Below are 26810 nucleotides of genomic sequence, written 5' to 3'. Positions count from 1 at the left end.
GAGACACTTAGCACTTCTGTGAAAAACGCCAAGATGTCTCTGTTGCTTCTGACAGAGTCTGCAGTTGAGGATGTGTCTGTCTAATCTAAGGGGGCTTTTTCCCCTTTTTTTTAAATTTGCCACGGAAGATATGGAACAGGAAATCGGACTCGACAATGGCTGGATTGTTCTCCCTCCTCAGATGTCACTTTGTTAACAAGTTACTCTTCACTTCCCCCAGCTCTTACCCCGGACCCGTGCATTGTCTGCGTGTGGGTCAGCGCGCAGGGTGATTTGCGTGCGAACGCTCCGGCCGGCCAGTTAATATCTTTGAAATCAGGAGTTAAATTTCTTAGTTCCACCCAGAGAAGGGAGTGTATTCTCTAAAGCAAACAACAAATGATCACTTGGTGTCACTGGGTTCCTGGGAGCCATAAAACATATTTGAAAGTGGGTTACGTCTAAAGTAATGCTGTCTTTTGCTGCAGGCGACCTCTGCAGACCTTTTGTGCTTGGTGGCCCTTGCCAATCAGTGGACCTGAAATAGGCCTATGGCCCTGGCAGGTGGGGGGTTTTTGATTGTGGGAGAGTGGCTGGCCTTAGTGCGGGAGACCATTTCCTTTGTCAGCCCTCTTCCCCCCGCCCGCCCTCTCTGTTGAGAGCCCTGGGACTCTGGCTCCAAGGTCAGTAACAGTTTGGGAGAAAAGGGTTTCAAGGTCAGTAAGGGAGATGATTATCCTCAGAAGACAACAGTGAGCTTTGCAGAATGAGACCAGACACGTGTATGGGGCTGAATACACTAAATTCGTTCTTGCAAGTGTTTCCTTCGGAGGGTTTGGAAGCCAAGTGTGTGTTGGTTTGCCGAAAGAATCAAAACCGTCTCTCGAAAAGGGGATTTAGACTGCCCTCCACAGCAAGCGTGATTCATTGCCTCATGTTATATGTGTCAGATACGCAAGACTCATCTTGTTAACAGAGGCTCTGGGCCACTCTCCGGCAGTTTGTGTTTTGTGTTTTGAGTGATGGTAAACTCGGCTTTCCCAGCTCGGCTTCTCTGTTGCAAATACTTCAGCTGCAGGAATACAGATCCCCCATTTAAACACACAAGTCCCCTTTGTGTTTTTATCTGCCCTTCTTGTGTCATTTGTCTCTCTCTGCATTTTATTATGGCTATTTTCTGTATTTACTAGTGTTGTTTCTGATTAGATTAAACTCTTGGAGAGCAGACTGTCTTTTATTCATTTTCAGGCTGTTGGGTCGTTCTCTGAGCCAGGTACTGGCTGGGCTGCTTTTACTAATATTCATTCCCTGATTTAACCCCCTAACTGTTGGTCATTGTCATTTTGTAAAGTAGGAAACTGTGGCTCAGGAAAGCTAAGTGACAGGAGAGACAGAATTATGTGGGATGAGGAGGAGGATGGACTTGCTTGGGTGCAAATCCTTTTATGGGACATGAGTTCCATGTGAATAAAGGTGTTTTTTCAAAAAAGAAAAAGCACACCCGTTCCACCGCCTGTTAGCTCTGGGACCTTGGTCAGGTGTTTTTAATGGCTCTGTGCCTCGTTTCTCACATCTGTTAAATGAGGCATTATCCGTTGCTGGCTCCTAGGATGGTTAGAGTTAAACCAGTGGGCGCACGTGAAGTGCTTAGGATGGCGGCTGGCACAGGGTCAGGGTGTCCCGTTACTGTTTTTCTCCAAGGTTACGTGGTCAGTGGGGGGATTGGAGTCTGGTCTGCTGGATCCCGAAGCCCATGTCCCCGTCATTGAATTCTGTGACTTCCTGACCCTGGCGTGGTGCCTTGTCAGCCAAGGGCTAGGTCAACATTTGCAGAGTGAATGAATGCATTTGGAATTTGGGTGGCAGTGGTGGTGAGATACAGGTACAATGAATTTGCTGAAAGGGGAGAATCTACCTTGGGTTTCATGAGAGAAGTAGACCACCAGGTCAGAGTTCTGGAAAATCTTTTTGCACACCTTCTCCTGGACTGAAAAAGCAAAATGGCCTCTCAAATCAGTCATTTTAAATGTGGAGAATATGGCTTCATGATGGTCTGGCTCTAGAAGCTTCCAGGGAGCCAAGACATTGGGGGGTGGGAATTCCGAGTGCCCTTCTGTGTCTAGAAAAGGAGTCTGGCCAGCCCTGGGGGGTAGCGCAGTAGAGCCGGTGGTGAACAGGCCAGGATGTGCTGTGTTTTTTAGGGTATAGCTATCACTTTTATTATTGGTTTCTACAAATGTGAGCCCCAGAATCTGTAATACAAGCTTTCTCACCTACTTAAATGCTGTAGAGGTCTGTTTAGGGCAACTAAGACACAGAAGGTCAAGGTCATCATTAATAGGGCAGGGCTGGTAAAAGACAAACATACTCTCCTCACCCAGCGTCAAGATGGGTGGAGTTTGTGCCGAAGTCCCCATGTCCTTGGGTCACTGTTAGAAGTCTATATATATCCTTCTGTCGGTCCTAGCCCAGGTGGTGCCAGCCCTCCCATCTAGCAGGGAGGGCTGGTATCATGAGTCATTTATTTATGTACTGATTTCTCCGTCATGGGACAAAGGTGCAGCGAGCAGGCCAGGGCCTCCCAGGGTGGGTGAGGTTGATGCCCAGGCTAAAAGGGTGCATTGCTGGCAGGGCAGCGGGCAGAGACTCAGGGCAAGCTGGGTGGGACCTGAGAAAAATCCAGGCGAGGCTGAAGGGGGAGGAAGCGGTCAGAGTGTGCATAGGCCATAGGCCGCAGGAGGGATTTTGTCTGCATGGAAGAGGCTTTAAGCAAGACAGGAAGGAGGGTTTGCAAGGATCATGCTGGTTCCAAGGCGGCTTGTGGATTGAAGAGGGCTAGGATCAGGTGTAGGGGACTAGGGCGGGGGTCGAGGTCGGGGTAGAGGCGGATTGGACATGGGGAAGTAGTGAGAACAAATGGCTTGGCCGGGTTGGACCAATGGCTTGGATGGAGCGACCCCCTAGGGTGTGAACAGCCAGTTTGCCTCTCAGAGCTGCTTGCCTCCTTCTCTGCTGGGTATTTGGGGAAATCTGCCAGTTTTTCTGCAGTCAATCTTCAGATCCCCGCACACTGGGCTCCAGGGTGGTTTTTACTCTTCCTCAAGTACATTCCACTTTCTAACCTATAGCTCACGGAAACCCCAGTTAAAAACACAATTGCTTTGGACAACTCTTATTACATCCGCAAGACTTTTTCCTCTTTCTGTTACCACATTCAACGTATCTGGTCATGGATGCGAGCAGAAGAGGGCAGTTTCAGGGTGAAAAGCACATACTTTCTGCTGCTTAATGTATAATTAATTGTCTAGTTTTATTTGTCTTAACTCTAAGCCACCAATAACTCAGATAACGAGCCGACATGTGCAATTATGAGTTCAAGAATTTAGAAAACGTAGCTGCTAAAATGGCTGTGGGTTTTGTATTACAGTAAACAGATATGTTTTTCTTCCTCTCTTTGGTTAAAAAAAAAATGTCACAGGGCAATTTGTGTACCCAGTTCCCCCAAGCTGTTTTAATCATCTTGTATACTGGGCATGTGGAATTCACATTCTTAGAGCACTTCTGACTTATCACATTCTTTTATTGTTATTTCAGAGATTAGAGACAAAGATTGTTCTTTTATATCCCCCAGGTGAATGTTGAACTAAAAGGTAGGTGACGTTGGGGCAGGTGAGGATGAGTAATTCATATTTACCTTTGCTGGTTGTCACTGGGACGTTGTATATATTCCCGAAAATGAGAAAAAGCAAATAAAAAGAAGACATTGCATTCATGCCTTTGTACACACACCACCATCTTAGCTCACAAAGTTACATCTGTAGAGTCTAACAGAACTTCCTGGTCCAGTGCTGTAGCCACTAGCGCACGGGGCTAGTGGGCATGTGGAAAATGTCTGTTCTGAACGGAGGTGTGCACTGAGTGTAAAATATTCACCACGCTTTGAGAATCAGTGCGGAAAAAAAGAAAATAAAATTCTTGATTTTTTTTTTTATTTGTGGTACGCGGGCCTCTCACTGTTGTGGCCTCTCCCGTTGCGGAGCACAGGCTCCGGACGCGCAGGCCCAGCAGCCATGGCTCACGGGCCCAGCCGCTCCGCGGCATGTGGGATCTTCCCGGACCGGGGCACGAACCCGTGTCCCCTGCATCGGCAGGCGGACTCCCAACCACTGCGCCACCAGGGAAACCCTTGAGTTTTATATTGATTGTACGTTGCAGTTAAAACATATAATCTCTGTGGGGTTAAGTAACAGATGTTATTGAACAGATATTATTAAAATCAATCCCGCCTGTTTCTTTTCTTTTCCCCAAAGGTTTGTGATTGCTAGAACATTTAAAACCGTGTATGTGGCTTGCATCAGTTTTGTTGGGGAGCGCTGGGCTCAAGAGACACTTACCTAGGAGGCAAGTAGGGTCCCTAGGGAACTGCCCTCCAGGGAGCAGGGAGCTCCTGGAAGTCTCTCCCGGGAGTCCTGGGAGCTGATTTCAGCCACTGTTATCCAAGGGGGACACTACAACTTCCTCTGGGACTTTGCTCAGCTGTTCCCGGCCTCCCAGGCCTCCCCTGCCCGCCAGCAGTGCTTCTCGGAAGAATTGGGCTTATCTCCCAGTCTGTGATTGATGACAGCGAGAGGGCACGCAGACTTGCAGGTCAGCGCTTTCTTAGAGCAACAAGAGTTCAAGGAGTTCTTGAGATGAATGGGGCCTGTGGACTTGTAGTGACACCTCTTCAAATGCTCAATGCCGTTTGGTGGGTCACCCTGATCAGGCCGAATTCTCGGTTAGGCACCTTTTGTCCTCACTGGTTTTCTGTGATCCACTTGCATTTTAAAGAAACCTCTGGTGGTGGACGCGGGTACTTCTGCTCTTTCCCGTCAAAGGAAGGAGTCTCTGAACCCTTTAGGCTCTGCCCTTCTAAATGACTGGATTTCGGAGCCCAAATACGATGTCCCCAGGAGAGCCATCACCGTCGCCTGGATCAAGGCAGTGGAGATGAGTGGTGATTTCTCTAGATTTCCAGGGTCTGTTGACACACTGCTGTGGCATTTGTGGGGGGGGGCAAAGAAGCTTGGATTGTACGACGTAAGAGGCCTTCGAGTTTGCCTGGTGCTAGTAAGAGGGAGAAGTACCCAGGCATTGTGTGCAAGTCTGGAAGGAAGATGCATTGCCGTTGGCGCAGCTGAGTTATGGTTAAACACAGATTTACGTGGGTTTGTCCAGGGATGCTGGTTTCACGCACCAGTATGGCACTTTCAGTAATCTTGGATATTATGGTGTTTTATTGGCGGGCCAATGCAATGGTGGTGGTACTGCAGAGTCCCTGATAATGCTAGTGAAGAGCATTTGCTTACAAAGCGTTCCCTTTTTTTTTTTTTTTTTTTTTTTTGCGGTACGTGGGCCCCTCACTGTTGTGGCCTCTCCCGTTGCGGAGCACAGGCTCCGGACGCACAGGCTCAGCGGCCATGGCTCACGGGCCCAGCCGCTCTGCGGCATGTGCGATCTTCCCGGACCAGGGCACGAACCCACGTTCCCTGCATCGGCAGGTGGACTCTCAACCACTGTGCCACCAGGGAAGCCCAAAGTGTACATTTTTAGGTAATGTTTATTAGCAAGGCAGTTTTGTTAGAGGTGCAGTTTTGTGAGAACTTCTAAAATGATTTTTAAATAACATGTTTGGAAATGACGTTCGGCTAAATAATTTCAAGACAAACACTTGGCTTGCAATGAGCGTAAATTATTGGGGTAAGTTAGAGAGGCGGAGACATACTTCGCGTGCATAGTAAATTACTCTCGAGCAGTGCATTCTGCTTTGTGGGCAGGCTGTTCACCTCGTTAACTGACTGACTTCCTTTTCCTTCCTTTTCTTTTTCTTCCTTCCCTCCCTGCCTCTCTTCCTTCCTGGTTTAGCTTGGATCTGATGCTTTCCCCTCTTGGGGCAGCTGTTCAGATCAGTGGTTTAAGCGAGTTGTTGTACCCGTTTAAGCTGGAGTTTGCTTTGCGCAGGGGTCTAAGAAGGGCATCAGGTGTTTCCTAGGAGTCAGAGGAGGTGTGAGGATGTCTGAATTGGTGAACTTGCGATGCGGGGAGGAAGGAGCCCTCGTTTGTTTGGGTCCCGCCCACCCCGCCCTGAAGGCCTGGGCCCAGAGTCAGGGTGCAGTCCCACCCTTCCAGCTCTGCCTGTCTGGAGTTAGTCCCTGGGCGCTGTGCAGGTTTTAGAGCTCCATGGGCATTTGGTTCTGCTGTAAGGTCAGGGGACGAGAGCCTCCCTTCTGGACCCTTTCTATCCCGTGATAGCTTATTGGATATTTGCTCGGCCTGACGTCTGAGTCCTGAGCTTCCTCTCCCGTAGTTGCGTTCCTGCCGTGAAGTAGAGGAGGGTTGCGTCTTGCAGAACGATGTGAGGCCGGGAGGAGAGGCCGGAGCCGGGCAGTGGCCTGAAGCTGGCCTTGGGGGCAGAGTCCTGCCTCAGTGGAGCTGTTGCCTGGCCCCGCCTACCCCCATCCCGTGTCCACCCTGCTCCATAAGAGGGGCCCCCCTGTGTCAGGGGTTCACCCTGGTGGGGTTGCATTGCACGCAAGCCCTCGCTGCCAGCCATGAATCGGGCTTTTTTTTTTTTTTTTTTTTGCGGTACGCGGGCCTCTCACTGTTGTGGCCTCTCCCGCTGCGGAGCGCAGGCTCCGGACGCGCAGGCTCAGCGGCCATGGCTCACGGGCCCAGCCGCTCCGCGGCACGTGGGATCTTCCCGGACCGGGGCACGAACCCACGTCCCCTGCATCGGCAGGCGGACTCTCAACTACTGCGCCATCAGGGAAGCCCGAATCGGGCTTTTTACTGAGCGGGGCAGTTAGGGGGGGGGGGGGGGGGGGGGGGGTGTGTGTGTGTGTGTGTGTGTGTGTGTGTGTGTGTGTGTGTGTGTGTGTGTGTGTGTGTGTGTGTGTGTGTGTGTGTGTGTGTGTGTGTGTGTGTGTGTGTGTGTGTGTGTGTGTGTGTGTGTGTGTGTGTGTGTGTGTGTGTGTGTGTGTGCTTCAGGTGTGGCTAGAGTGGTCTGGGGAGGACGGAGGCGGGCGGGACGGAGGAGGACTGGGCTGCTGGCCTCCACTCCTAGGAAATTTCCTTTAGCCCCTCGCTGGGCAAGCAGCTCTTGGCTGGACTGAGCCTGTTGTTCTCACCGCTGGCCCGCGGGTAGTGAGAGGTTTCCCGGGAACGAGAAAGGGGAGCACAGGGCCTTCGCACTGGGCCAGGGCCGCTTTGGTGCCAGTGGGGCCTGGCAGCCAGGGGTCCGGAAGGAACCTCCCTTAGCTTCAGGACCCAGAGCTTCGAGTCACCCACCCCAGTGGCCCTGGGCCGATTTGTTTGCAGGCTCCAGACTTCACCCGCCCGCCTGCCCCCGAGCTTGGCTTATTCATGTCCCCCCCCCACCCCCGCAGGTAGGGTCTTAACTACAGCCCTGGCCCCTGCTTCCGCCCACCTATCAGTTCTACTCGAGGAGATCTTGAGAATGTCCAAGCTTTGAGTGACTCGAGTCTTATGGACTGAGGTGGAATTAAAAGTTGATACCTCTGGCTTCCCTGGTGGCGCAGTGGTTGAGAGTCTGCCTGTCGATGCAGGGGACACGGGTTCGTGCCCCGGTCCGGGAAGATCCCACATGCCACAGAGCGGCTGGGCCCGTGAGCCATGGCCGCTGAGCCTGCGTGTCCGGAGCCTGTGCTCCGCAACGGGAGAGGCCACAGCAGTGAGAGGCCTGCGTACCGCAAAAAAAAAAAAAAAGAAAAAAAAAAAGTTGATACCTCAAAGACTTGGCTGCTGGGGGTTTTTTTGTGTTTGTTTTCTAACAAATATAGATGGAAAAAAGTCTACTGCATTGGAAAACAATGTAATTTGGCCCCCGTTTTACTGGTAAGTGGGGAGGCTTCAGTGGTCTCTAGAACCTGGTCGGTTAGAGTTTGAGACTTTTCTTTCTCGGACTAGAGAAAGGTGAATGCCTTCGTTTTTCGGTGTGTGGAGCTGTTCATAGTTTACAGATGGTGGTTAAGTAGAGCAGGTAGGCCAGTTGACAGTGTATCTTCGTCACTGGTCCTCAGCTAATTGGCAGGAAATTGGACCTTTCACCTTGAGACTCCCACTGGCCCGTGGCGGGGGGGTCCCGTTCATCCTTCAAAACCCTGTTCCTGGGCTTCCCTGGTGGTGCAGTGGTTGGGAGTCCGCCTGCCGATGCAGGCGACACGAGTTCGTGCCCCGGTCCGGGAGGATCCCACATGCCGCGGAGCCTGCACGTCCGGAGCCTGTGCTCCGCAAGGGGAGAGGCCAAAGCAGTGAGAGGCTCTTGTACCACAAAAAAAAAAAAAAAAACAACACCCGCTCCCGTGAGGCCTGCTTCCTTCGCCAGCGCCCCACACGCGGGTACTCTGTGTGCGTCCCCAGATGAGTCCCGTGGCATCAGGTCTGGACCGCAGGTTTCTGGAAGTCAGGTTTGTCTGTGACGAATCTTTGTCCTGTGTCTCTGGCCCAGCATCTTTGTTCAGTCAGTCGGGGACCATGTCTCTCCATGGAGAATTCCTGATTATCCCCTCACCTTCCGAGTTAGCCTGTTTAATCTCCACAGTACCCTGGAGGGAGGGAGGGTTTATTTCTGCTCTTCTGAAGATGAGGAAGCCGAGGGCTGTGGAGGTTAATTTGCCCCAGGCCACGTGGCTAAGAGGCAGTACAGCCAGGATTCCCATTCAGGCAGTTGGACTCCTGGATTTGAACCATCATTGGAAACCACTACACTCCAGGGTAACCTAAGACAGTCCCTGATAGAGGCACATTCTACGGAATACCTGACCTGTATTCCTCAAAACTGCCAAGGCCTTTAAACACTGTCACAGAGCAGAGAAGCCCGGAGGAGGCATGAGGACTAGGTAGAATGTGCTGGATGGGATCCTGGGACAGGAAAAGGATATCAGGGAAACACTGGTGTGAAATCCACACAAAGTGTTGGGTTGCATTCATAGTAATGCATCTGTGTTGGCTCCTTAGCTGTGATGAATGTTAACAGTTGAGGGAACCCAAGTGAAGGTGTGTGGGGACTGTCTGTATTAGCTTTGCAACTTCTCTGTAGAATCTGAAACTCTTCAAAAAATAAAAGGTTGACTTAACAACAGCCAAACCACCACAAACCCCACAGCCTTCTGCCTCTCTGGCCTGTCGTGTGCCAGCTGCCTTTGTGTTCTCCTCCATGTCTTGTACCTGCCCTCCAACGGAGAGGCCTGTGTCCTTGGAGAAGAATCTCAGATTTCAGCCCAAGTTAGTGATGGAGACATAACCTGGCGTTGCCACTGGGCTGTTGGATACGCTGCCTTTTTAAGACAGCGTCATTCTCTACCCAGATCTCTCTGGAACCCAAGAAGAGATGGAATGGGTTTTGGCACAGGAGAGAAATAATTTTATTTAGATAAAATCATGGTAGATGTCGAATGGAACAGACACAGGCACTTCGGTCACTTACACTGTTTCCACCACCCTCAGCAGCCCCGTCACCTTCCTGATGGGTGTAGCCTGTCTTTGTAAGTTATTTTTAAGTGCTTCGTAGCTGGAAAGCAACCGAAGTCGTAGTTTTGGTGGTTGGGAGGAGAGGTCAGTTCCCGTGGTTATTTAAACTAGGCCTGTGTGTTTCTAGGTTCTGTAGCTTGGCATTCAGAGGAAAGCGAAATGCAAGCCGTACGATGGCTGAAAGCCCTCCTGGGTGTGACCTGGGAGGTACTGGCAGCAAGACCCCAAATATAGATACTGCCACGCTGTGTCAAGGGCCCTGTGGCTTCGGAGCACTTTGGTAAGCTGTCTCGTGTGATCTTCTTGGGCTTGTACAACAGACAAGTTAGATGACTCCTCAATTTGCATGGAGAAGTCTCAAGTAATTTACAGCTGTCCTGAGCTACAGGTAGTAGACCTAGATTTGAGTCCACACCTTCTGGGGAAGCATCCAGTGCGGTTTCTGTGGCCTCTTCCTGACAGCTTGAGTGACCCTGTATCTCTCTGTGAGCAGCACGGTTCCTGCAGATGCCACCGTGTGTTCCCTGGGCAGTGAGCGGGGCCCTGAGATAGGCTTTGGGATTGAGAGTGAATGAATACTTATCCGTCATCCAGTGTGTCTGGCCCTGTTCTAGGTGCTGGGAATTCACTGGCTAGTGAAACAAACCCGCCACCGCCTCCTATAATACAGGTGATAAAATCCTAGTCTAACATACATCACGTCGTCAAAGCCCTGAAATAACTCGTTTTGACGTTCTAGGGAAAGCATATAAAACTTATGGTCATTGACATGGGTGAGTGAACTGCATTCTAGATGTCTTCTGAAAGTCATGACATTTGTCTGCTGCAAAAATAATAGCTGGTATCCCTTTGCTTGTAAATGATGGAGACTCAGTAAAAACCAGTGTAAACTGGAAAGAGGAGTTTCTTGGACCTGTGTAATGAGGGGGGTCAGGGTTGAAGGTGGCCTTTGGGGTCACTGGATCCAGGGTGTGAATGAAGTCAGGTGTGAGCCTGTTTTTCTTGTAGCTGTTTGTCTCTCTCCCCCTCTCCTCTTTTTTATTTGTGAGATAATTCACATATAGAAGTGAGCCTTTTAAAGTATCCAATTCAGTGGTTTTTAGTGTATTCACTAAGTATACTACTGGTATAATATTTGCATATACGAACGCTAATATATACGAATAGTTGTGCAACCATCACCACTATCTAACTCCAGAGCATTTCCATCACTCCATAAAGGGAACCCCACACCTATTAGCAGTCACCCCCCATTCCCAGTCACTGCCTATACCTGCCCTAGGCTGCCAGCAATCTGCTTTCTGTCTCTTTGGCTTTACCTTCTGGACATTTCATATACATGGAATCCTACAGTATGTGGTCCTTGGTGACTGGCTGCTTTCACTTTGTGTAATGTGTTCAAGGCTCATCCATATTGTAACATGTATCAGTTCTTCATCCTTTTTTATTGCTGCATAATACTCTGTTCTCTGAATATACCACATTTTTAAAAAAGTCTGTTCTTCAGTTTGTTGGTTTCCCTGTTTGAGCTGTTGTGAATAATGCTGCTGGGAACATTTATGTGTAGGTTTTCGTGTGGCCATATGTTTTCATTTCTCATGTATATAGCTGGGAGTGGAATTCCTGGGTCATATAGTAACTATGTTTCACTTTTTGAGGACCTGCCAGACTGTTTCCCAGGGCAGCGGCACTATTTTACATTCTCACCAGCAGGGTACGCGGGTTCTAGTTTTTTTCACGTTCTCACCAGCATGTTACCTGTCACTCTGGGGCTGGATGATTTCTTGTGCGCAACTCTCAATTCAGGAAGTAGGATTTTATGAAAAAGATTAAATGTTTTTGAATTCAATAAAATTCTGCAGAGGAATTAAGGAGCATGTACGCAGCCGAAATGAGAAATAGCTGTTTCAAGTTTATTTACTTCCTACTGTGTTCTTGGGTCATTCGCTTTTATGAAGTAATGACAAACTCCTGAGTAAGTTTGTGTATTTTTTCTGAAAACAGATGGTAGCCAGAATACAGCCAGGATTTCATTAAGATTATCTTACCAGTTTTTGTTTGTGTGTGTGTGTGTGTTTGAAAGAAAAGTATTCTTGTCAAGAATAGAAAAGGACAGAAGTCTAGGAAATAAGAGGTAGAGGACGTCTCGTATTACGTTCCACGAGGAGTGAAGACATCTTGTGATGTTCTTTTATTGTCCCTTCTGTTCTGTATCTCCTACTGTTTCCACTAAAAGGAAGAATGGAACGCAGTTCTGAAGCCAGTTATTTTGTTTTGTGTCCCTTAGACAGGATTTCCAGGTTTTTGAGCGTTCTTAGAACAGTTGTATTCATTTTATGAAGTCTGCAAGGCCTCCTCCCAATTACCTACTTCTCTTCCTTGTCTTATTCTTCTGCTCTTTCTGTTACCTAATTCCTTTCTTCAGAAGAAAGACTATATAGGAAGAGAGTATTAGAACAGGCATAGTTGTACCTCTAACATATAAATGTTTTAGAGCAGGAACGGTTTTATATACTGGTGAATCTTTTCAGAGTGCCTGGTACGTAGAAGGGGGCTCAAAAGATGCTTGTGCAAAGCTGGCCGGGTGGGTGGATGGATGGATTTATGGGTGAAGTGACTTATAGATGGAATGGATTTTAGGTGTGCTGGCTGATTCTTTGGGTCCATTTTCTGTTTTCTTTTAAACACATATGTGTTGGCTGTGTGATGATGGGTTAACTAAGAGATGGAATAATTTGCTTTTTGTTCCTTGGATTGTCACATTCCTACACTGTCTGAGATTGTCTCAGCGGCTTGGAGATGTCTCGTTTCTTTCAGTGTCAAATTGTTTCTGGGATTATTTCTAGTCACTGTAGTTTGAAAGAATAACTGAAAAGCTGTTTGGAGGATTTATGAGGAAGGCAGAGAAAATTAGAATATAGAGCCAGGATGGAATCAGTTGGCAAGTTGGAACCCCATAATCAGGGAATAAACTTTCTTTTAAAATTTATTTATTTTATTTATTTATTTTTGGCTGTGTTGGGTCTTTGTTGCTGTGTGCGGGCTTTCTCTAGTTGTGGTGAGCGGGGCCTACTCTTCATTGTGGTGCACAGACTTCTCATTGTGGTGGCTTCTCTTGTTGCGGAGCATGGGCTCTAGGCAAGCAGGCTTCAGCAGTTGTGGCACGCGGGCTCAGCAGTTGTGGCTCGCAGGCTCTAGAGCGCAGGCTCAGTAGTTGTGGCTCACAGGCTTAGTTGCTCCGCGGCACGTGGGATCTTCCTGGACCAGGGCTCGAACCCGTGTCCCCTGCATTGGCAGGCGGATTCTTAACCACTGCGCCTCCAGGGAAGTCCGAATAAACTTTTTAAAGAATTACAAGTTCATAAGTAAGGTATCTTGCCCGTTAGCATAATTTGTTTTTGTTTTGATTGGGAGCGGGGGATGCCAATGTGTCTTTGTATCTTCACCTGGGCAACAATGAGCAAAGATTAGTTTATTGTTGGCAAAATCTTTTACTGTTTTCTTTCTTCTCTTTTCTGCCTTTCCACCTCCTACTGCTCATGTACTCTTCATGTTATTTTCTGCATGGAAGCTGCAGCTCATAGTGGTGACAGAGTTTGACCTTACGGGCGGACAACGGGAAAGAATATGGATGCCACACGATCCTTCTCACTGGGAGCTGTCCAGGGGCACGGGACAGATTGTGAACTTTATAGTATTGAATGTAGGCAGTCTCAGTTTACAAACATACTGTTTTTTATGTGTTGATGGTTAGGTGTTTGGGACATGACACATCTTCCTGTGGGAATAGTGCTATAAATGATCTTTAGGCCCATAGGCAGGCCCAAGAAATGATGTTGATGAGGATGATGACGTAGCTGACAGCTACAAGCGCATTTCAGCTACAGATAGCTGGAATATATTCCTTATTAAAAAAAAAAAAAGCGGTGCCTTTAAAGACTTCTATAGGCCAGTCTGGGGAGTTAACGCCACACTCCTCACACAGTCTTTGGGAGTGTTTGTGCGGGAGGAGTTTTGTCTGACTTCTGAAGATGAGTGTCAGCAATACATCTTCCCCTGGAATTTCATGGTGGCATCAGCTCTGATGCGTGTAGAACAGTTGTTCTTGGCGTTGCCTATTATAGAAAACAAACACCATCGCTGTTCCGTAACCACAGGGAAATGGTACAAACTTGGGTTCCTTACGCCGCATGTTTCTGACATTCCGGGCTGTGTGCTCACAGCCTCCTGTCATTACTTTTCCCTCCTCAGCAGTTGGTGCTGGGCCCGCAGTACCTGAGTTCTGCATCCTTTGAGCACTGAGCCTGAAACTGCCCAGGTTCCACTGGGCGCCAAGCAGTCAGTCCTGGGCTCTTTGGCATCTGAGACGGTTGTGCAGAAAGGAGTGCCAGCTTCAGGTCTGAAGCCTCACAGTCACAAGGAGGAAGTGAGTCAGGGGATCACTCAGCCTCGGTGGCCCCATGCTCTGCCTGCTGCGTGGCGAGGAATTCATGGACCACCCGCTGCAGTAGGGAGGCTGGGGACGGTGGCTGCCCAGCTGTTTCACTTTTTCCAGGTCCCCTCTCGAGGGGTGGCTGTCTCTGCAGGGGAGATGCCTTGGCTTCCACCTTTTCCTTTCATTTCTAAGTTTGTCCCCAGCCAGCAATGCTCCTTTGTCCCCACTGCTCGTGTTCACCCTGTATTTTTCATACCCACTTTGTACGCGTGATGATGCTTCACTTCGTTCTCACCTGCACCGTTTCCAAACATTCTGACAAGTTGTGCATTGAGGTTTTGCAAGGACTTGGGGTTGAAATCTCCCCTGAGGTGAAAGAGCACAGGGTTTGGAGAGGCTTCGTCTTTGCAGTTCCAGTTGTCCGCATAAAAACATTGTTAGTTCTAAACATGAAAAGTACATTAAAAAAAACCCAAAATAGCACAGTGGAAAGAGAGGAGAAAAAGGAGGGAGTCCCCCTGGTACTGCCGTCCAGCCGTCTGCCTCGGAGACCTCCTTCCTTCTGCTCGTCAGATGTTTTGAATCACATTGTACAGGCCCCTCCCTTCCCTGTGTAACCACCCAGCCAAGGTCACCGGAAATTAGATCTGCCCCAGGTAGACCGTGTCTGGGCTGACCCTACTTTGGGAGGTTGTGGAAATTCCTAGAATTGCGACAGTGGAGTCTGCTTTCAGTTAAAGGGTTTGAAAACTCCTTTAATTTGGCTTTGGCTCTAGAACTTTCTGTTACTCTAGACCAGTGGTTCCCAACTAGGACAGTCATCTCCCCTCAGCAAAAAACTACCTCACTCAAAATGTCAGTAGTGATGTGGTGGGGGAAGCTGTGTTAGAACTTTGTATGTTATAAACGCCCTGTGTCCTTTGAGGTGGATTTGAGTGATAAGGCTTGGAAAAAACTAGCATCTGTTCAGTTGATGAAAAGGTGTTCCTACTTCCACCGACAACAAAAATGACTATAAAAGAGGAGAGATCTCACTTACATGGGGACATCCGCCCCCACCAACCCCCGCCCCCGAACTCATAGATAGAACAGATTAGTGGTTGCCAGACGTAGGGGTTGGGGGAATTGGGTGAAGGGGGTCAAATGGTACAAACTTACAGATATAAAATAAATCCTGGGCACCTAATGGACAGCATGGTGACTGGGGTTAATAATACCGTATGGTATATTTGCTACTCTGTTAGCAAAGAGAGTAGGTCTTAAAAGTTCTCATAAGGGGGCTTCCCTGGTGGCGCGGTGGTTGAGAGTCCGCCTGCCTATGCAGGGGACGCGGGTTCGTGCCCCGGTCCGGGAAGATCCCACATGCCGCAGAGCGGCTGGGCCCGTGAGCCATGGCCGCTGAGCCTGCGCGTCCGGAGCCTGTGCTCCGCGACAGGAGAGGCCGCAACAGTGAGAGGCCCAAGTACCGCCAAAAAGAAAAAAGTTCTCATAAGAAAAAAAGAATTAACTATGTGCGGTGATGAATGTTGACTAGATTTACTGTGTTGATCACTTCTCAGTATATACAGATATCAAATCGTTATGTTGTACACCTGGAACTAATATGTTACATGTCAGTTATACCTCAGTTTTTAAAATACTGTTTAAATCCTTGTACTAACACATTTTACCCACATCTCGTTTCTGGAATTCAGTATCTTCAAGAGCAGCGACCCCCATGTCCCAGCCTGTTACATTAGACATCTTCTAAGCCAGGTTACTTCTTTACTAAGTCATTGCCGGCAAAAGAGGAGAACTTTCTGTTGGCTGATTAACTTACTGCAGATTTAAATAACCATATTAATCTTTCCATTACAAATCTATTTGACCTCTTTGTCTTTAAAAAAAAAAAAAAGAGCAGATCACATTTGAGGAACAGATTGTGACTTTATCGTGTAGCTTGTTAGACTCCTGAACCACGGTGCTCAATGTGGGCCAAGTAAGCAGTTACGGGAGAAAAATAAGTGTGGCGCCCTGTTCTGGGTCTAAGACTGAGCTGTGTGTTTGGCTAAAGAATGTTCTCTTTTCTGTGAATCTGTAATTAGAACATGCCACACAGCATGGTATTTAAAGTCCATCATCATTATCTCTTTTTAGGGTTGTTTTCCTACCTTATTTTTAAACTCATTTTTTTTCAAAGTTCAGGGAGGAGAATCATTCTTCAAATCAGAAGAGAAATGTAACAGTTTAAAAGGAAAAATCTATTTTTTAAAAATGGGGCAACAGTAAGTTGACATCTATGGTAGAGGTTTTATCTTCTTAAATGAGGATCAGTACACTTTCTGTGTAAAGGGTCAGAAGGTAAATATTTTAGGCTTTGCAGAGCTACGTCGTGTTTCCATGGTAGCAGGGAGGAGATAGGTGCAACTTCTTGCCCTAGGAGGTACTGCAGTCACACACAGTTGGCCGAGGATTTATGATAATCTTCCAGGGTGGGGGGCCAGTCATTGAGACAGGGATGCCCTCTACCACAGCCTCACCTGGAGATGAGCTCGGACACGTCTCCTTGTAGCCTTGTAATCTCCGAGTTGTCTACCTAATGAAGAGCGGAGACGTTAATGAACCCAACACCAATCTTCAGGGTTTTAACACAGCTCTTCCATGCAGTCATTATGGCTGTGTGTGTGTGTTTCTTGATACTGCAGTTGCTCAATTATAGAGACATGATTGGGTTTTTCCCATTATGGAGCGGTTAAGCATGTTCATGTACCATTGAGAAGTACATAGGCTGGGAGACAATTTTTTTTAATGATTTGCAATGACCAAGGTATAATTACATACAATAAAATTCACCCATGGTAGATTCACGGTTGAGTGGATTTTAGTCCATTTATACAGTTGTGCAGCCATCAGCACAATCCAGTTTTAGAGTAGTTCCATTGACCCCCCCAGAGTTCCTTTTTCCACATTCAGGCAGCGTGCCCACCCCGACACCTAGCTCTGGGCATCTTTTCATCTAGTTTCTGCATCGATGGATTTGCCTCTTCTCTACTTTTTTGTGTGTAGCTTCTTTCACTTAGCATAATGTTTTTGAGATTCATGCTTGTTGGTGATTCTGTGATTTGTTTCTTATTACTAAGACTTGTGTAGATTTATTGCATTTTGTTTCTGAACCAGTTGATGGACATCTGAGTGTGTGGACAAAAAAATGTTGCCTGCCATTCCCGTAAAAAAGTGAATGTCCCCACCATCAGCCACTGCCCGCAACGGTGCCCCCTGAGGGGAATTCAGGATGGAGAAAAATAGGATCGTGACACTAGATAGTTAAGATGCATATCTAAGGAATAATTTCAACGAGCCCAGACCCTTGCATCTTCCCACACATAGAAAAACACTAAAATCATTAACTTGAGATGTTGCGTTTTGTGCTTAGCAGTAATCTTTTGATGTTTGACCACTTTTTTTTTTTTTTTCCCAGCACAAACTCCTATATATCCTGGCTCCTCCCTTACCTGTTTGCAACCGTTAACTCGGAACTATCCAAGAGGCTGGCTCCCAGGCTGTAGTCCTCCATAAGATCCCCGAATAAAACGTAACTCGCAACTTTTAGGTTGTGCATTTTTCTTCTGTTGACAAGTCATTTCTAGTATATGGCTATTATGAATGTTTGCTTACAAGGCTTTTTAAAAACTTTTTTTTTTTTTGAGTAGGTAGATATCTGGAAGTTGAATTATTGGGACATATGGTGAGCTTATGTTTTGATTTTTAAGAAACCGCCAAACTGTTTTCCAAGGTGGATATAACATTTTATATCACTGCCAGTTTCTCCACATTGTCACCAGCACTTGGTATGGTCAGTCTTTTTTTTTTTTTTTTTTTTTTTTTTGCGGTACGCGGGCCTCTCACTGTTGTGGCCTCTCCTGTCGCGGAGCACAGGCTCCGGATGCGCAGGCTCAGCGGCCATGGCTCACGGGCCCAGCCGCTCTGCGGCATGTGGGATCTTCCCGGACCGGGGCACGAACCTGTGTCCCCTGCATCGGCAGGCAGACTCTCAACCACTGCGCCACCAGGGAAGCCCGAGGTCAGTCTTTTTTTCATTAGAGCCAGGAAATCATTTGTTGGCAATGGAAAAATGGAATCCCTACGGACCTCATTTCTGAAGGGATGGTATTACTCGCCTCCTTATAGGATTGCTGTGAAGATCAAAGAGCTGGGAATTTTCTGTGCAAGTGCTTTGTCTTGTAAAACTATTACTGCTGATTATGTGCAGAAAAAGTTTTTAGAAGTTGAATTTAACACATATCTGTCTCAGATTAAGATGAAAACGTCCCAAGTTTTAATAAAACATCTATTTTATCATCAAACTTGTTCCACCTACTTTTAAAGGCATATCTTTGCTCCAGTTGTGAGTTTTCTCCATCAGCTAGGAGCTTTCTCCATATGCCTGCATTGTACATTAAATTATCAGTCTTATTTAACAGTGACAGAATATAATGGTTTGCATATGGTGGGCACAGTTTTCTTCCCCACTCAAATTTGGATGGTCTGGTAAATGTCTTTCTGTGATTTCATTTTCAAATGCTTGTGGGTGGCCTCTTTCCTGGACCTGGGCATATGTGTTCTATTCGAATAGAATGGAAGCAGAAAGTTTGGGGGCTGAGAGAAACCACCCAGAACAATCTATGTAAAAATATCCATTTCACCAGTTTTACTTTGCAATTCTGATTCTATGAAAATTGCCTGTTTAAACTTTTTCAAAGAACAAAGGGAGTGTTTTGAATGCATTTCCCTTCCTATCTGGGGAAGATACCGCTGTAGGTTTTAGGAGAACTGGCCAGTGGGGCTCTAGATTTGAAATCTGAGCCGGATTTTGTAAAACTTGTTTATTAGCAGCTCTTCACACCTGTTGAGAAAGACCTTTGGACTGAGGAGGTTGAGCTGTGTGTTTGATCATGTAGGAAGGACTGTGTCAACAAGGGCTTGGTCATACTTTTTCAAATGAGAAGGTGAAAGGAACCACAAGAAAACTCAAGTAAAGAAACTGCATGCAGTGTACCCCCTGGGAGTTGGGAGGTTTATATTATTTCTGGTGACAATTTATATTAATTCAGTAATGTTTCATAACATAATATCTATTCATACTAAATAGACAGTTTTGATACTTGGTAAACAGGGACATGAAATCCTTTTTGATCAAAGCAAAGCAGGTGATGGTCATAGCAAACAAAGCTTTGGACTCAGGATTCTGGGATGGAGGTCCGCTGTGAATTATTTTATGATTTTACCTAATGAGTAAAAGTTTTTACCTTATGAGTTTGAAAATTTCCATTTGAGTGAGCGTGTGTGTGTGTGTGTGTGTGTGTGTGTGTGTGTACATGGAGGTATTTGAAAGCTTTCAATGTTGCAGTCTCTGACGTGAATTTTTTTTTGGGGGGGGAGTACACGGGCCTCTCTCGCTGTTGTAGCCTCTCCCGTTGCGGAGCACAGGCTCCGGACGCGCAGGCTCGGCGGCCATGGCTCACAGGCCCAGCCGCTCCGTGGCATGTGGGATCTTCCCGGACCAGGGCACGAACCCGTGTCCCCTGCATCGGCAGGCAGACTCTCATCCACTGCGCCACCAGGGAAGCCCTGACACGTGAATTTTAAAAAGGATGAAAAAGTAGTTCAGGCACTTGGAAGTCTCTTTCTAGAACATTACAAATGCTGCAGTTTTGGCGTGGAATGATATTTGAAAGAGCAGGCTTAGAGATGCCTGTAGTAAACGCCCTTTTTGGAAAGGAGCTGTTTGCTAATAAAGAAATCGGGACTGGCCAACAGTTGTGTCCTTCTTTCTGGATGTTACCTGTGTCTCAGCCCAAAGTGGGAATTGGAGGTCTGTGACTGACCTGTGCAGGCATGGCAACTCGGCCGTGTTGGTGTTACATGTGTTCTTTAAATAAGACAGTTCAGGGTTTATAGAGAAACACTTCATACTCATTTTTGATGCTGTTCTCCATCTTTATCATGGAGGGTTTCAACACCTCTACGGAGGGAGGGTTGAAGAAGTTTGGAGTTAACAACTTAAAATTCCCACAATAAAGAGAAAGGGGATACCCATGTGGAGGTCTTTCTCTGTCTTATTTCACTAAGCATAATTTATCTATTTCCATCCATGTTGCTGCACATAGCAGTACTTCATTCTTGTTTATGGCTGAGTAATTTTCACATACACACACACACACACACACACACACATCTTCTTTATCCAGTTGTCTGTTGATGGGCACTTGGGTTGCTTCCCTGTCTGGCTGTTGTAAATAGTGCTGCTGTGAACACTGGGGTGAGTGTTTCTTTTGGAACTAATGTTTTTGTTTTTCCTGGATATGTACTCAGGAGTGGAATTGCTGGATCATGTGGTAGTTCAACTTTTAGTTTTTTAAGGAACCTCCTTACTGTTTGCATAGTGGCTGCACCAATTTACATTCCCATCACCATGTACAAGAATTCCCATAAAGAAAACTCTTCATAATTTGACCAGCGAACACCCAATAATTTCCTCAAACTTTTTTTTATCACTTGTCCTTGAAAACAAACGGTTTTCATGTTGTGAAATCAAAGAAAGAGGAAATTCAGCATTGAAAGGCTAAGTATTATGGTTGTCATTTTATTTGCCCAGTGGAGAAATAAAAAAGGGAAATGAAATGAATGCCAAAAAATTGTGCCCCAGGTTAAAACAGTAGGCTCTGGAAGTTGTCATCTGTTGGGATATCATTGCAAACTTTGCGGTGCATTTGGTGTCTGGTGGAATCCTACCAAAATTCACACCAGTGGATTGGGTTGTGATATTTACTAAAACTTCATCCGTCTCTTGGAGAGTCTAGTTGACATGTGGATTTGGTCCAAGTAGGAAGTCAGTGGAGTGTCCTGATGCCCTCCAAGTGGGCAAGTGCATGGGGCTTGGACCCGGGAAGATGGAGCCTGAAGGTCCCAAAGAGTTCTTGACTTGGGGTGAAGCAGTGTGGTGACCTGGTTAGACTTGTGGTTTCTGGATGTGTGATGCTGGGCAAGTTTCTTTACCTCTAGGCCTCCACGTCTCCATCTGTAAAATGGGATGATAATGGTGCTTGCCTTAAAGCATGTATGTGAAGAGATAATCCACATAAATCAATTGCATTTTAATTAATTCATCAATTTTTTGTTTTTGGCTGCATTGGGTCTTCATTGCTGCGCGCGGGCTTCCTCTGTTTGCGGTGAGCGGGGGCTCCTTTTCGTTGCAGTGCACGGGCTTCTCATTGCGGTGGCTTCTCTTGTTGCGAAGCACAGGCTGTAGGCACGCAGGCTCAGTAGTTGTGGCGCATGGGGCTTAGTTGCTCCGTGGCATGTGGGATCTTCCCGGACCAGAGCTTGAACCCGTGTCCCCTGCATTGGCAGGTGGATTCTTAACTACTGCGCCACCAGGGAAGTCCCTCAGTTGCATTTTAGTACTATTTTCTCTGTCTGGTGGGCCTCTGTCTCAGTCACACTTGTACATGGGTAAGGCTGTGGGTGATGCTTTCTTTGAAGATTCATTCCTTGCTTATTTGAGAAAGATGTTTGCTTTTCAAAAGGTGATTTTTAAGGAGTGTAGTAGTCATAGTAATTTTAAGAGTGGTGTTTTGCCACAAAATGCAATCCAAACTCATAGTTAAATCCTGCTTGTTTTGTTTACAGGGAACACGGGTCTGGCTGAGAGAAAATGGCCAGCATTTTCCAAGTACCGTAAATTCCTGTGCAGAGGGCGTCATTGTCTTCCGGACGGACTATGGTCAGGTGAGCAGAGTCCCTGCAGCTTCGTGACATCCGTGTGCTGCTTCCTTGGGTGGCCCTGCGTAGGGGCACGTGTGCTCATTCTTCTCGCCCTTCATACCTTAAACATCTTTTCTAAGTGATACAACAGAATCCCAAAAGGAATGTGTAATGCACACCTCGAGTGTGGGAGAGACACAATAAAAAATTCTCCCAAATCGAAACCAAAGTATTCTAACTAGTACTGGACAGAAGAGCCCTACACTTGGCTGGTTTCCTTCCTGGGGATCAGGAAGAATCAGAAGTATAGGGTGCAAGCAATTTGAGAAAAAGTTCAAATATATCAGTATTTCCCGATTGGTTTCATGACCACTTTCCCTTAAAATTCATCAACTTTCCTAGTGTTGGAACTACTGGCCTGCCAGTGAGACTGTATCAGTGTCCTGGTCCCTGTACGGACAGGGACCTGACCTGAGCCTCTTCATCCACCTCGTGAAGCAACTGAAGATGCTCCTTCTGTTTGTGGGAACCACTGCTCCAGGGTCCTTATTCTTTAGTGCAAAACAAGTGAAAAGCCATATCACTGAAAACAAATACCTGAATCCAGAAACTGACCCACTGCTTATATTTGGACAATGGTGAAAGGAGCCCAGTTTCTCCATTTTATAAGGAAACCAATTAAAAAAATTTTAAATTGAAGTATAGTTAATTTAAAATGTTGTGTTAGTTTCAGGTGTATAGCACAGTGATTCAGTTATATATAAATTCCTTTTTTCAGATTCTTTTCCATTATAGGTTATTACAAGATATTGAGTAGAGTTCCCTGTGCTACACAGTAGGTCCTTGTTGGTTACCTATCTTATATATAGTCGTGTGTGTCTTTAATCCCAAGGAATTTTAATTTTAGAAATGGGTACCTCCCACAGAGACACATATTAAAATGTAAGACATAAAGGACTAAAAGGACATCATATGCCAGTATTTAAAACTCTCAGTTGCTGAATTTTGTTTGCAAGTTGTGTTGAGAACAGAATCTTCAAGGTCAGTGGTGTATAGTTTGCGGCTGTTGGGCTACTTGTTTATCAAAACCTTGAGCAGAGATGATCCTCTTGGTGGTACATTCCTCATTTCTTGGCTTAATAAGCAGTGATGTTTCTGGGCTCTTTTGCAATTCCTCAGTTACTTTTTCATCCAAGAGTCTTGACTGGTGCTTCAGTATTTGTCTGGTGGTGAAGATATAGCTGTGATGTGCAATGGAGAGAGGTGGGGGTGGGTGCAGGGAGAGGGGAGCAAAGAGACCACTGGGAATGCAGTGTCTCCCAGTCACTGATGCCCAGTCTGGTCTCTTTCCCTTCAGGTTCTCGGGTAGCGTGATGTGACCTGTAAACTAAGGACCAAGTGACCCGGCCAGCATTTTTCTGTCTTGCTTTACTCCTCCCCTCTTGTCATCTCACTTTCCCCAGATGAGAATTCAGTTTCTCTCAGGCCTTGTACATACTTCTCAAGATGATAATAAAAAAGGGAAAACAATATTTAAACTGTGTACCTGACTTGACAGAACTTAATGGGGAATTCTTTTCTTTTTTTGTCGACTTATGTTTTAATCCCAAAGATACTTTACTTTTTTTCCCTTTTTTCCTCTTAAGAAAAATTGTGATAAAAACCACATAACGTTAAAATTCCCATCTTAACCACGTTGAAGTGTATAGTTCAGTAGTGTTAAGTCTGTTCCCATTGTCGGGCAGTAGATCTCCAAAACTTTTTTATCTTGTAATACTGAGACTCTGTACCTAGCAAACGCTTAATGCCCCATCTCACCTCCCCAGCACTTGGTAACCACCTTTCTCCTTTCTGTCTCTATGATTTTGACTCCTTTAGACACTTAAATGAGTGGGATCATAACAGTATTTGTCCTTTTCTGTTACTGGCTTATTTTGCTTAACGGAGTGTCTTGGAGATTCTGAAGATGCTTTCTGTTCCTATCCAACTCCGCTTTGCTCCACAGAGGCGTCACAGCGATTCTAGCAGCCTGTTAATGCTACTTACTGTCTGTGTCGCGTGGTCAGCAGTCTGTGTCCTGTGACACCATTGCCAGCTGGTCAACGGGCAGCCCTCCGTGAGGCATGGAAAGGGTTGGTCAGGCCAGCAGTTCTGTTCCCTCTTGATGGTACTTATGGATTGTGGCTTTAGAAAGAACTAAACCAGAAAAGTATATACTTAAACGTGGAAACAACTCCCCAATTTGACTTCGAGTCTTCACTCGGTCATCAAAGCCTTGGTCTTACACTGTCCGCTCTGTCATTCCCAAGTATGACAACTGTAATTAGCTTGGCGACCCATGTAGGAAATACAGGGTTTAAAATGTGACAAAAGTGAGGCAGGTTGGAAAGACGTGGATCACACGTGGATCAAGAGCTTGGCAGTGGCCAGAGGACTTTTGTTTCTGTCTTTTGTGACCTACTTCTTCCTCTCTTGACATTACAGATTCCCTGTGGAACATACAGGCGTAGCCACCAAGGGTTAAAAGTTCATTACCTGGTTCTGGTCCCCAGGACAGGCACACCTGCTGTTTATCAGATGTAGATTCCTGAAGGAATCAGGGTCAGAGATGTAGAGCATGACCTTGTCCTGGTCAAACCCGTGGTAACTTTTCAAAGTATGGGCTAATTTCAGCCCAATTTGGTATGTTATTAAAGGGTGTTAGGATATTGGTGTTTCTACAGAAAGGAAGAATGGGGAGTTATTTAATGGGTCCAGAGTTTTTGTTTTGGAAGATGAAAAAGTTCTGAAGATGCATCATGGTGACGGTTACCCAACAATGTGAATGTGCTTGATGCCACTGAACTGTACACTTAAAATTTGCCATTGTCATCCTTTTTATGTCAGTGTGTACATCTTACCACAGTAGAAAAAAAAAAGATATTGGTGTTTGAGGTCAAATGGTAACGGGTAAAAGCTGTCAAGTGGGAATTTTTCTGTATCTTTATAAACAGTTCTAGTAAAATTTTTTTTTTTTTTTTTTTTTACGCGGGCTTCTCACTGTTGTGGCCTCTCCTGTTGCGGAGCGCAGGCTCAGCGGCCATGGCTCACGGGCCCAGCCACTCCGCAGCACATGGGATCCTCCCGGCCGGGGCACGAACCTGTGTCCCCTGCATCGGCAGGCGGACTCTCAACCACTGCGCCACCAGGGAAGCCCTCTAGTAAAATTTTTATGTTACCAAAATAGGACCTCTCAGAATCTGTGAAGAGCTTCCAAACTATTAGTTCAATTTCCCTTTGGTCTACTATACAGGAATCACCTGGGGGTCTTGTTTTGGATGCAGATTCTGATCGGCAGGTCTGGGCTGGGGGCTGAGAGTCTGCATTTCTCACCAGCTACCTGGTGGTATGGATGCTGCTGGTCCATGTTTGAGTCGGAGAACTGGCTTAGGGTCGTAGTTACTACAGTGAAGAGGAGGAAGTACTCTCAATCCCCTCCGTGTACCATCCGTGTACCATCCGTGTCCATCCGTGTACCACCCGTGCTACTGTGTCGGACGAAGCAAAGGTAAGGAAAAGAGCCTGAGGTAGCGGTGGAAAATTTTCCCTAGGCCTTGAGAAGCTTTCCCTTTCTCTGTGTGCGTTCCATCCCTCCCCCCACCCCACCCCCAATTCCAGCAATCATTTCACCTCAAGCGTGGCTAGGGATTGTGCTGACTGCGGCGAAATAGTGCTCAGGTGGATTAAAAAGCAGTTTCCAAAATCCTGTTTCGTGTTGGAAACCAAGCGGAGCCACAGGTAACTAAAACCCTAAAACGAGGTCACGGGGGACAGGGGGTAGATAGGAGATAACACGGTGTTGTTCTTTGGTGAGAGCCCTAAAGGGCCCGTTGTCTTGTTTCATTCAGTCTCTGAGGGTTTTGCACATTTGCTCAGCTGTTCTTTTTTCGCCCAGGAGATCGTTTTATATTACTCTAAAATTCCATCCCACGCCCAAATTTAAACTACTGTAGTTTGGTCCCAGGAGTGCGGAGGACCAAAACATTCCCATTTGACTCATAGCTTATGTTATACTCACTGTGAAGCACTTGGCGATGGGAAAAGAAAAGTGCGAGTGACATGCTAACACACTTTGCAAAAATGCGTGGTTGTGGCTTCTGGAGCGTGAAGCACGTGGGTAGGTCAGCACGTGCTCTGCAAGTTAGAAATGACTTGTCTTCCTGCACGTGAAGCCTTGGACAGAGTTGTGGAAGAGCACCGTGCTTTTGTGGCTCTGCAGGGTCCATATTTGGCTAAAAGACTGACTTTGGTGAAAAGGGTAGGATGGAAGTTGGCACTGAATGTTTTTGTCTTTTCTAAAACGTTTGCCAGGCACGTGGGTGATCACTGAAGCGGCCTTTTGGAACATTGCAGAATTGACTAATGAGTTTTAAATTAGATTTTTTACTTTGAGAGTCAACTATTTTATTATCCTTCCTGAAAAGAGCCTAATTTGATCGCTCTGAAATAGCTTATAGTGATATCGATTTACCTAATTGTATTTTAAGGGGTGGTTTTTTGTTTTTTGTCGTTTTTTGCGGTACGCGGGCCTCTCACTGTTGTGGCCTCTCCCGTTGCGGAGCACAGGCTCCGGACGCACAGGCTCAGCGGCCATGGCTCACGGGCCCAGCCGCTCCGCGGCATGTGGGATCCTCCTGGACCGGGTCACGAACCCGTGTCCCCTGCATCAGCAGGTGGACTCTCAACCATTGTGCCACCAGGGAAGCCCTGAGGGGTAGTTTTTTAACGTACCCCAGTCAACTTAGTCAAGACACTTCTCTCTGCAACCATCCTGTTGAGTTTTCTGTTTGCATTGTCTCTCTATGGGGGTCTTCTGAAATATTTTACTGGTTAGAGAATTAATCACCCCAACCTACAAGTAAACGCCCTCCTCCGTGCCCTTCTCTTATTTGCACCAAGTATAATTAGACTCGGTTTTAAAAGTTATTCTTCTCATTTTATTAATCCACAAAAAGGCCGTTAGATTGCCTGGTTCTTTCAAGTCATCCCCACCCTCCAAGATAGTCAGAATTCCTCAGGCCACACAGGAAACATAACCCACATTATTTATAATCACATCTCCCATTTAAAGCCATCTCTAACCTTT

The 26810-nt window shown here is 46.6% G+C and overlaps 1 protein-coding gene across 3 annotated transcripts in view; it reads left to right on the top strand.

Annotated features, from left to right (window-relative positions):
- Positions 1-26810, top strand: part of MYO10 (myosin X) — a 221640-nt gene that overhangs the window by 24794 nt on the left and 170036 nt on the right. For all 3 annotated transcript variants that reach the window (XM_081232992.1, XM_081232991.1, XM_081232993.1), the window contains one exon: positions 21611-21709. In XM_081232992.1, coding sequence (XP_081089118.1) covers positions 21611-21709 — 99 coding nt within the window. The remainder of the gene's footprint in view (positions 1-21610; positions 21710-26810) is intronic.

The sequence above is a fragment of the Mesoplodon bidens genome (genome assembly GCF_964165515.1).
Source record: "Mesoplodon bidens genome assembly, chromosome: 4".
Taxonomy (NCBI): Eukaryota; Metazoa; Chordata; class Mammalia; order Artiodactyla; family Ziphiidae; genus Mesoplodon; species Mesoplodon bidens.
This window is presented reverse-complemented; position numbering and strand designations above follow the sequence as displayed.